Source organism: Rhyacophila brunnea, unplaced genomic scaffold, assembly GCF_057557595.1.
Source record: "Rhyacophila brunnea isolate RB1 unplaced genomic scaffold, BYU_Rbru_1.0 scaffold_23, whole genome shotgun sequence".
Taxonomy (NCBI): domain Eukaryota; kingdom Metazoa; phylum Arthropoda; class Insecta; order Trichoptera; family Rhyacophilidae; genus Rhyacophila; species Rhyacophila brunnea.
In genome coordinates, this window is record NW_028232893.1 from 5,621,983 (window position 1) to 5,634,122 (window position 12,140).

General features: G+C 37.7%; 1 protein-coding gene across 2 annotated transcripts in view; it reads left to right on the top strand.

Moving 5' to 3' along the window:
* LOC147069365 (serine/threonine-protein phosphatase alpha-2 isoform) overlaps positions 1-12,140 on the top strand; it is a 129,666-nt gene that overhangs the window by 72,866 nt on the left and 44,660 nt on the right. For both annotated transcript variants that reach the window (XM_085950766.1, XM_085950765.1), the window contains exon 4: positions 4,513-4,601. In XM_085950766.1, coding sequence (XP_085806892.1) covers positions 4,513-4,601 — 89 coding nt within the window. The remainder of the gene's footprint in view (positions 1-4,512; positions 4,602-12,140) is intronic.

Consider the following 12,140-nt stretch of genomic DNA (forward strand, 5'->3'; position numbering starts at 1 on the left):
GAATAATATTTTGTCATTTTGTTTGCTTACCTATCGAGGGTTTACGTAACATATTATCAGATTATTGCGTGGCTACATTAAAACTAGGAATTCAATAACAAAAGGAGGTAAAAAAATGTTGACATTGTAGGAACGTGTACATAATTCTAGTACCTAAATACGTTTTAATCAAGGGGGAGGCACGTATATAAAAGAATTTTAAAGGGGGTAATTTGGAGGTATTAAGTAAATCGGTTTCAAAGTCAACAGATAGTAAATTCGATATTATAATTATGTAACTGTAACATTGTAAATGAGGTCTTGTTCTCAGAAGATTCAATATTACTATATCGTAAGAAGTATTAACGGCATTTTATAGGTGTGGGTTCATCTCTTTTTCTATAACCTTCCTTGCCCGCCCCTTAATTTTAGCATATGGGGTACCGTAACACGGTAACTCCAAGAATCCCTATTTCTCGCCAATCCTCTTGCGTTTTTCCAGGCGATATCAGCGTAAATAGTATTTAGCGGCCTCCCAGTACACGTCGTCAGCTGAATGCAGAACAATTTGCTCACACTTGAAATGTTTTGCAGAATAGTTTTTTGAAACAGCCTACTTCAGCTATTTATTATTTAGATACCTATATAGACAAGTATGCATCATTTTTGTCATCAATCATCGTCAGCCGGGGTCAATCCACTGCTGGATGCAGGCCTTCCCTAGCTTCTTCCAACTCTCTCAGTCCTGTGTCATTCGCTGCCACGTATTTCCGCCGAACTTTACTAGTTCGTCAATCCAGCGGCTTTTAGGGCGACCCTGTGGCCGTTTTGTGCCCCTTGGGTACCACTAGATGACGGCATTTGTCCAGCGGCCGTCCGTTCGGCGAGCAATATGCCCCGCCCATCTCCATTTCGGCTGTTTGGCAACGTTTATCCCCACTAAATCCTACTAAAATACAATGCGTACATTTATCCATAAAGATTATACATAAATAATTTCAGGAAGTTTTAAAAAACTCAATTTCAATTGTAAGTTGGATAGTCCTGCACTCATAAATGTATACCACTGCACATCCAGTAGTCATCGCTAACATCGAGTTGAATGTCCATTAATTCCCATTCGGATAGCGAGCTTTCATTGTATAATACAAGTTTTCCTTTGTTTTTCACGCATATGTAGATGTCGGTATCTTTACTATTTTAATCCCACCCCTTTCAATTGTTCGGGAAGTCTAATATATACCCAATTTGAATTCGTCAGTACGTACCGCCTGCAATGTATAATATATTTGACTTTATCGATATTACAAAAAAAAAAAATACTGGTCATTTTCTTTTATGGTGCTAACTGTCAATAATTCTTGGTCGAAATACATTGTTTCAATAAAAATTGCAATAAGTGGAACTAATACTATTGAGTTTTATTTTTATTAATACATAATACTGTTTGGTTTGAACAATGATTGTGCGGTGTACAAGTGTATCAACGATCGTTGTTGATGTAGTAAAGCGTCAATTACATTGAGCTTCTTTACGAGCTGTTTGTTGGCGAATTTATAATCTGCCTGTAAAGTCGCCCAGTGTAATCATCGAACAAGCTAACAAGCAGGTTGTTAACACTCTACCGAGAAAAATTGAAAGCCGGTCAACTTTACACACTACACGCCGGCTTGTGGGCCTCCCGGTAAAAAAACGAACTACGTTGCGAATGGAAAGTTTTGTGTGTAATCATCAAATCGCAGTAGCTGAATCGCCCGCTTTTAAATTCGTCAAAAAACAGCTCGTAAAGAAGCTCAATGTAATTGACGCTTAAACAATATTCGCTTATTTTTAAAACTTGGCTTCATATATCGTCACTGTTCTGGCAGAAGACACTAATTCGAAAAAATGACATATTGACTTAGTTATATCAAAATGTTCCTTATTTCAAACTTTACCGTCTGGAAACCTTCTTTAACAGTCTTTATTTTAAAGTCATCCTTTTTACGATTACTTTATAAATTCACATAATAGACCATTTAAAACATTTTAACAACTTCAAAGTCAAATTACTCAAAACTAGTATTCTCCAGTTAGTGTGTTCTTCCAGAACAGAGACGATATTATATTCAATCTATTATGTTATCTGTATCTGTGGTTATAGTTTGAATTACTGCAGAAAGTTCATTTATTTCCATTTATTTATGGTGCATCCGGCTTGGCCTTAATTTTATTACCATTCTTGGTAAATGGAAACGAATAATGAATATATTTATTAAATTCACAGTTATTTTGGACCCGGATACCCATATAAATATGAAATTAATAATATGCAATCAAAATGACAATCACACGGAGTTTCATCTTTGACTTAATCAGTGTCTGTAATCAACCAATAAGCATGGTGTGAGAATAGTGTGATTTATTCCTTGGTCCACCAAATAGTTAACACGGATATCACTCGGAGCAAGGCGAGTTATTTACAATAATTCTCAACATGGCACTTCGTCTTGGTCGATTCCAAATGCATCCGATTAGAATTAAGTAAGACGTGTTAACTGTGTTAGTCAATGATATTTGAGAGCTCACGGTTATGGGCGGCCGTGTTAAAAATATCACTCCTGACAGTTTTAGGCGTGCTTGAACGCAGTAGGGCTCTACGCGGATCGTGTGTGACGACCCTTTATTTTTTTTTATCTATTTTTAAACTGCAATCGACATTTGACTGCGTACATCTGCAATCTCTTGCAAAAAATACCTGTTTCCTTGCAAAGAATTCTATCGATTTAAAACCTTTGTACTCCTGAATATATTCTGTTTATCTCGCTTGCACACCTGGGAATTTCCTTGTTCGGCGTCACTGTAATGAAACAGTCGATAAATGTTTTACCTCATCGGAAGTTTTTGTTTTATCTCTGTAGTCGATAAGCGCGGAATTAAAATGAGGTACCTACCGACGTACCTGTAGGTATATTAAAAACACTGGTCCAGCCAGCCAGATAACGCTATCTATGAATAAAGTATCGCAAAACAGAATTTATTATTCGCAGACGGCAGTTATACACAAAGACTTGCACGAATTAAATTTAAAAACTGAAAGGATTTTTTTTCTCTTCAGTTTCAACGAAAGTCATTCGGTACTGCGTAGTTTTGATAATCGCGTGCCTGTGTTTTTACGACACTTATGACGACAATTATCTCATTCTTAAATCTCTAAGCCGCTAAGTATTTTAATTGTTGTGTGCATAACTTAAATATATACCGCAGTATCACTAAGCATTTATCAAAAAAAATGTATGTATCTACATATTTTTTGTATCTCCGAGGTGAAAGACCGGATGATACAAGAGATAGGAAATTATAAAATACTGTATCTAAATGTATGAAATACTATGTAGACTTAAAACTAAAAAAAATGTATCTTTTATTAATGCAGTGATCGAGTGGTTGAACGAACGTATTGCACATGTCAATAGAAAGTGTTGGCTTTAAACAAATCAACGTGGAAAGGGTCACAATGTTTGTCTTGCTAGTGGGGACATGAAGCTGGATCATAACTCCACAGTTCGGGGCAGTAAAAGATTTAATTGACAATTTTAAACATAACCAAAGAGTCAGATATGTGTTACCTCGGTGTTAACATGAATAGATTAGTCATCTCTAATAATTTGACTCTGAATTCCGCTCATTATTAATCACATCCTGCTGTATGAAGGCCTCCCTAGCTCCGTCCAGTATTCTCAGTTCCTAGTTCGTCGATCCAATGGGGTTTTGGGGCGCTTCTGTAAGTTTTTGCCCTTTGGTATTATCACTGCATTTACTCAGTCGTGCGACATATTCTACATCGCGCATTCTTGTCTGCCTCCTTATTTGTTGGTCACTTTGTGATATTTTCGCATTACGCTCAACATGTATTTTCGATTTGTTTTTCATTGAAGGTCCACGTTTCACACACGTACGTGGGCATTGATGGCACACATCGGTTTAACTTTAGGCACAATGGGAAATCACCTTTGAAAATATTATGTGTGCTCCATGACAGTTTGATTTTGCGAGTTTTCTCGTCATACATACAGCCAGTCTATCGACATAAAATTTGTTGCTCGAGACTGACGTAGTTCAAATGCAATTATTGACGATTACGTGTATTAGCTAAACAGCTGTTTATCATTACTTTTGTCTGCATTTATATCTGTATAATATTTACGTGAATACCGGTTTACGACATTCATTTTCAGTTCCCTGCATCATGTTCTGGGACCTTTTTCAGGCAGTAATGTCGTCAGAACGTAGCGTAACTCTGCTAAAATTAATTATCGTAGTTTAAGTAATTTAGAACATCGCTGTCGATAAATTATTCGATGTTACTTTTAAGACAAAAAGGTCGTGTTTGCACTGGACAGTTAAGTAAACCTTTTATCTATGAACACTGAGACGACGCCCGACCTTTTACTGCGACTTGACTACATTAAATGTCACCATAGGGATGTCTTTTCACCTGAATTAATATTTAGTACTGGCAATTACTAATTATGTTTTAATTCTCTTTTGCAGTTTCTACGATGAATGCAAACGGCGATACAATATTAAATTGTGGAAGACCTTTACAGACTGCTTTAACTGCTTACCTGTAGCCGCCATTGGTGAGTTTAAATCTTATTTATTCTCCATTTGCAGCACGCGTCAAATGAATGGCAATAGTGCAATGTTTAGATACCATTATATCAGAAAATAAATCGACGACACCTTTTTTACACACATTTTTACCCCACAATTTTAATAGAATGTATCATGTACCGAATTTATGCCTCTTGGTATACTTTTATATTATTCGTAAATTGTAAATCGTGTCTGGGTAGAAATATTAAATTAATAACGCGTCTTAAGATAAGTAGTTAATGTTTTTTGCACAACGCGTGTGTAGTGAAATAATCTTTGAGCGATTATAACGTGTTCCCACCTTGTACATCGCGTGTGCAGGAGAGGAGTATGTATAAAAACGCAGCTTGATCTCATGGCTGAAAGGCGGATACTGAACTCTGAAGACAAAATCAAATGAACTCATATGCATCGCGATTTGGTTTGGCACCGAGAACAGGGTAGGCGTACATATGCTTACCTGTCATAAAAAGGGGTGTCAGTAACTACATGGATGTGTTGACTACATAGATCATGCTGTGTGGCCTTCTTAAAACGCCCTGGCTTGGAGTAATCCAATTCTTCGGAAGTATGTACCAAGCAGCGATAACTGGTAACTGAGACAAGTGGAAGGAGCTATGGTGAGGCCAGATTTTGGTCCAGCAGCAGCATGTGTTTGGTAAACATTACTAAATTAGTATCGGCCATTCGGGTTTTCTCTTGCTCTCAGCTTATAAATGGATATGCCTTGCTGGCAGTGACGTTAATATGGACGAAGCATCTGGAAAAAAAATAACACTCACTTTTTTGTCGGGTCTGCCGAATGGCATAATCTGTTCTAACGCCATTACAATAAAGGTGATATTGCTATAAATTCCCGATGCTTTTTGTCGGGTCTGCCGAATGGTCCGGTTCGAACAGGTTCGCTCAAATGAACATTGACACTAGAAACACTGTTCTAACGCCATCACAATAAAGGTGATATTGCTATAAATTCTCGATGCGTGATATCGCATAATGGAAATTGCGTGACGCTATGCACGAATTTACTTGCTGGCTACTGTATTGAGTGCGTTGTCCATTAATAATGGCATTGCTTGCTGGTAACTCCTCTGGCATTCTATGCACGTGGACGATCCGGCGCATTATCTGTATTTTCATATGCCAAGTCATCTTTTCGCCCACCAAAAATGTCTAAAACGAGTAACTAATATCGCGATCAAAATTTTAAATACTCAAAATCAATCCCGTTAATGAATTGACCGTTTAAAAATCTTGTCTTGCCATACTGTATCCGAAAACACTGCGTAACTTCTTCCGAACGCAATAAGGTAGGCGTAGTCTAGGGAAGTTGTTTCATTATTCATCGTGTGTCCTACATTAAGTGGGAAGGAAAAATTGACGGAGTAATGTGTCTGTCTCGAGTCTGGACCGACGGCGATAAATAATAGGTCTGTCTAAGTAGAATTTATTTGGATTATTCGGGACGTCTTTGATAAATGAATGAGGCTACGTTCGCGGAAATTATGTGAGGAAAGGCTTTCGCTATGCGTCTTTCTGCTAGACTGGAACCATTTCAGTTTTGATAGATTATAGATTTTTATGCTCGAGTACTAGGTACTTTAGGGAGATATTAATACATTGTGTATTTAGGGCAATCCTTGCGCTAGTGAAAGTAGGTCTTCCTGTCTGAACGACCTTCACCAGCGGTTCGGTTGCAATACTGATTTGTGTATAGAACTACTATTTGAAATGATGTATAGACACGCATGGCTCTCAACCTACTGAATATCTCTAACCCCCTCCCTCTTTTTTGCCTTAAACTCCCTCCACTGCTTTAGATCCAGGGTTTCTGTATCTCTTCCTGCACGGTCTGAACACCGAAGTCTACCTCTCTGTCATCTAATCATGCAAATGTTATTGGTTAGCGGATATTTAAAACTATATATATATATATATATATAATAATATAATCACATTATATGTAAGAATACAGTATAAAAGTTGATGCTACGAGGGTGGGTCAATAAGTCCTTAGAAAAGCCGACAGGTGGCGCGACTAGTACTGTAAGCGGTTTGTTTTCATGCAGCGGCACTACCGATTCAGTATGCTGCGAAGTTTCAATCAGATTGGTCGGGTTGCTGTGTGTTTCTCGTACATTTAAAAAAAAAATTTGCTTGTTTACAAAAAATGGAGAAAATTGAGTTTAGAGCTGTTATTAAACATTTTAATATAAAAGGGTTAACAGCAAAGGAAATAAAAAATGAGTTGGATTTAGTTCACGGCACATCTGCTCCTTCACTTGCAACTATTTATAACTGGTTAAATGAATTTAAACGTGGTCGTACATCAACAAAGGATGAACCACGCTCAGGACGTCCTGTAGAGGTGACTACACCAGAAATGATCAATAAAATCCACGATATGGTGTTAAGTGACCGAAGATTAAAGTTGAGTGAGATAATTGAGGTTACAGGGATCTCAAAAGGTAGCGTCATTTCTATTTTACATGACAAATTGGGCATGAAAAAAATTTCTGCAAGATGGCTGCCGCGTTTGCTCACAGTCGACAATAAACGCAATAGGGTGGTGGCCTCTAAAGCCCTGTTGTCGCTCATGCAACGCAATCCGGATGAATTTTTTCGTCGCTTTGTGACTGTAGATGAAACATGAATACACCACTATACTCCCGAGACGAAAGAACAGTCAAAGCAGTGGATTGCGAAAGGCGAACCATGTCCAAAGAAGGCGAAAACCGTAAAATCAGCTGGTAAGGTTATGGCTACTGTATTTTGGGATGCACGTGGAATTATTTTCGTTGACTATTTGGAAAAAGGAAAAACAATAACAGGGGATTATTATGCATCTTTATTGGACCAGCAAAAAAACAAAATTGAAGAAAAACGGCCTCATTTAAACAGGAAAAAAATCCTCTTTCATCAGGACAATGCCCGTGTTCACACATGTTTACGATCAATGGCTAAAATTGAAGAATTGAAGTTCGAATTGGTCGACCACCCACCGTATTCACCCACCCAGTGACTTTTTCCTTTTCCCAAACTTAAAAAAATGGCTAAGTGGACAACGTTTTTTTTTCAAATGAAGAAGTCATCGATCGGACAAATGCTTATTTTGAGGACCTTCCGAAAACTTATTTTTCTGACGGTTTAAAAAAAATTGAGAAACGTCTAACCAAGTGTATTGAGCTCCAAGGAGATTTATGTTGAGGAAAAAAAAAAAAAAAAAAAAAAAAAACTGTTTTAATGCTTTTTTCTAAGGAATTATTGACCCACCCTCGTATGTAGCACAATACAAGAGTTGGAAGTTCTGTCAGTTTCGCATGTCTGCATCTGATTTTTAAAAATGCTATAAAGATAGTGTGATATGAATAAGGTTTTGAAGCATGGTATTTTGTGACAGTCAGGCCATAAAAAATTATAACCAAGCATCCTTCAATATTGAATGCACGTTACATTTACGGGACAACCTTTATTGAATATCATTATCATACGGTTATTATAGAAAGTTTTTATTTCAACATTAAGTTAATGGCGCCCCACCAAACCACAGCCCGCCCCGCACCACACCCGGTCTTAATCGGACGTATCACGGGACCCTACGTTTGGGTGTGAAGCATCATTTTTGTATGACTGGGAATGTCTCAGGAGCAGTTACCCAAGACTAGGGTCGCCATGCACTCAAATGTGTTTTGGCTGAATTTACATGACTAAAAATTAAATTACCCATGGGAGAGATGAGCACGTAAAGGCAATATTAAAAATTGTAGTAAGGAACAAATTAAAACTAATACAAAACTGCCGAACATTCTAAATGAAGAGATCTTTACGTTGGCAGTATGGCGCCGCAAATTGTCTAAATGCAATAAAATTGGCCTTTGTGGCGACCAGGTCGGACGGTCCGATGTGCCAAATAACTGGTTGAACCGACTTGAGCAGCTTTTCCCTTTCCGTACACATTTTAGGACATTTCCAGAGGATGTGGTTCGCATCCTGTATTTCTCCGCCACATGGACATGTTGAACGGGTAACAAGACCAAGCTCAAAGTGCCTGCCAGCGAAGCCACCATGTCCAGTCAAGAATTGACTGGTGTACTTATCTGGAGTCAAAGCGGTTATCTCCATTCGCCATTTAATATTTGGAAAAATCATATACCTATGTGTGCCCCCTGCCTTTGGTGGAGGCATCCCATTTTTTCTGCCAGGTCTTTAACGCCTCATCCAGCGTCATTCGACCGGATAGTTCGTTACCCAATGAATTGTTTTAATAGTTAAACAAAACAAAATTCTAAGCACAGTGTTTGTGTCCAGTAAGCTAGACAAAGTAAAAATGTTAATCACATTAGGTGAAACATAATATGTCAGCCAACTTTCCCGGAGATGTCACAAACCATTTTCAAATCTTCATCCGAACAAAAAAGTTTGACAATCGCTTGTCTAGGATTAGAGGATCTTCGGCTATCGTCACTACGTGCGTCACGCCCCTCCCTACTGCGAATAATATGTAGCAGCCGCACAGCATTCAAAGATTCAGTTACTTAATGTTAAAAAATGGCGAAATGTCTCTACGAACCGCCCTGATAAATATGTAAAATTTACGAAGGATGTATTATTTATGTTAATACTGATTATGTATTTTCAAATTTATTACATCGACAGCGCGCAATTACGTAATAAATAGTTGATGTTATATTATTTCAAAAAAAAAGACGCGTGGGCGAGAATCGACCCGACCGTACTTTCATTTTTCTCAAAATTATTGGATTATGATTTTATCACAACAGCGCAATGATGAAATTGAATTTTGGCAAAAGTTGAACGTAGACGAAATAGATTAGCTGTACGCGACACGCCATAGCAATGATAGAACCGACACCCACAAATTATCAAATCGCACGCGAATTTTATAAGCATTGCACACGTTGCGATTTCACTGGCTATCGGGATTCGGGGCCGATTAGGTTGACACCGGGACTTCTACAGACGTGTCTTGGCGCATTGATATATTATGTATGTACAAATCAACAGTAAAATGATTGAACTGGCGAGAATCTGTAAAAAAAGAAAAAAAACAACACTTATCGCAATACATATATTTAGATCAACTGTGTTTATATGAAACATGACAATGATGACGTAACGGGATATGCACATCTATTCTATACACAAGATTGCTATCGGCAGCTATCGAGGATAGCTTTTCATATTATTGTTATTGTAACAATTACAATAAGTGCTATGTTTTAACAGCGCCTCTCTTGGCTGTATTAAATTTTATAGTGAGATAGATAGTTTTGACTGTTTAAAGTGTCTAGACGGCTAACATATTGTAACAAATGCAATACTTCGATACAAACATATGAAAAATTACCGTCGATAGCTGCCGATAGCAGTCTTGTGTATAGAGAAGATGCGCTGAAATACCTAACGGGTGTGGAGAAGCAGGCAACCGATATCGAGTGTGGAAGAATACGAGGTGATAAACATTAAACATGTGTCAAGAATACGTCATATGTTGAATACTGACAACTGTTCTCGGTTTCTGCACTGACGCTCATTTAATATTGGTGAATTGAAGGTTGCAACACACTATTGCACGTATATAATAATGCAATTCAATACGTAATTCAATAAGTCAATAGTCTGGTGATGTAATTCTGTAGGGTGACATTGGATAGCCGGGCCATTCCACTGTCAAACGGCCCAACCACATCGGGACTGTTCTGGGTGGTTTTCCTGGAATCAGGATTAATCGTGGATACGTGTAGGTGCGTGAACGAAAATTTGCTACATGTCCGACCAAATTGGATAGTCTGGAAGGTGTTTTATATTGATAATATTATTCCTAAACAATTTTACTACCAGGACAAGTTTTCATGGCCATGGAAAAAGTAATTACCGAACACAGACAAATTAATTACTGCTTTCAACTATTAATTCCCAACGCTGCTTATATATTCTGTATTCTTTTATTTTAATATGTGTATTATTATAATAGTTTGTTTAACGGGTCGCTGTGTGTAAATATATCTGCTGGTGAAGTAATCCTAATATTGCAATGTTTTTTTCACACTATTATTATAGTACAGTTTATAAAAAAGTGGGTAAAAGTGAAAGTATTTCCGTAAAAGTATAGTACAACACGTTGCGTCATATTTCAGGGATTGTTTGCAATGAGTCCATTGTATTTCTTCCAACAGCCAATTAAAACTGTGTTTCTTTTAGCGAGTCGATTGATTTAAAAATGTTTTCCTACCAAACCATATTCGAGAGCTTTTTAAGCGTTTCACTGGTTATTTTCCGAATTTAAATTCTGATGACTTGGAACTGACTGCGTAAGTCTTGAGATATATAATATGTCGCTAAGACTTTTACCTATTAATTAATTAAGCTCAGGTGTGCGGGTTGCGAGGAACGATGGCGAGGGTGGCGCTTTGTGACGTTGTATTTCGTAGCGGTGGGGAGCTTTAAAAGCTCGCGGTCATGACGCACGCGAAAGTGCACGAACAGCGCCGATTCATTTCGCAATACATACGTTTTATCATTTTTCGTTTCTGAGAGAGCTTTCCCATGAAAACTGTACAGTAGCAGATGTAATTTCGGAAACTTGAAAACGCTGAGAGTTCACTAATGGAAAAGTTTATTTTGGAAGAGGTCTTATTGAATCTGATTGAATTAAATTTAATATCTATCATAATATAAAGCAGATATTTATAATACGCCCAGAAGCGGTGAAGACTGCCTGATGGACGTGGGGAAACGATGATAAGTAACCAAAAATATAACAATACACACTTAATAAGTAGTCAATGACGTGTTATCAATAATTGCAGAATATGTGGAATACGTCCTACAATTTTTTTTTTTTATAGAGAATACATATAGTTCTTCTATACAAATATTAGTTACGATTAATGACTCAATATGTTCACTATTTGCAGTGGACGCTAGGTTCCTTTTTTAAATGAGAATTTCTGCAAAAAATTCAAATCCTATTATCTTGTAACAGGGTTTTTTGAGTTGTTTCCCTATTGACATAATATGGTATCGCTGTGTATACACACCCCTATAACCTACGCTGACTGGCTTCTACATTTACTGCGACGGAAGGGTCGACAGGCGAGCGGAGGGGGTCTAACGCAGCATACGTGTAGGTATAAATTATTCTTAAGATGCTGCTTGCATCAGTATGTCAATGCAAACAAGCGGTTAAATTGCCATTGACCGAATCACTCTGATAAAAGTTTGCCTTTGATCGAGAAACTTGGATATATTCCTATAGCGCCGTGTGCCGATGTAAAACAACATACTTCCACTTGGGAATCTGTTTTTCTTGCTTATTACGTTTCATGCGTGGCATACACCCATTTTGTATGAATAATAACACTTAGTGAAACTCTTTTATTGCCGTGTTCTCTCCTTGTTTACCATACACTTCTTACAGTGAAAACATAACGCCGGCAATTTGATTTTTGTTATTTTCCCCCTTTTATGTGTACAACAGCGCGTGGTGTGTGATTGCTGCC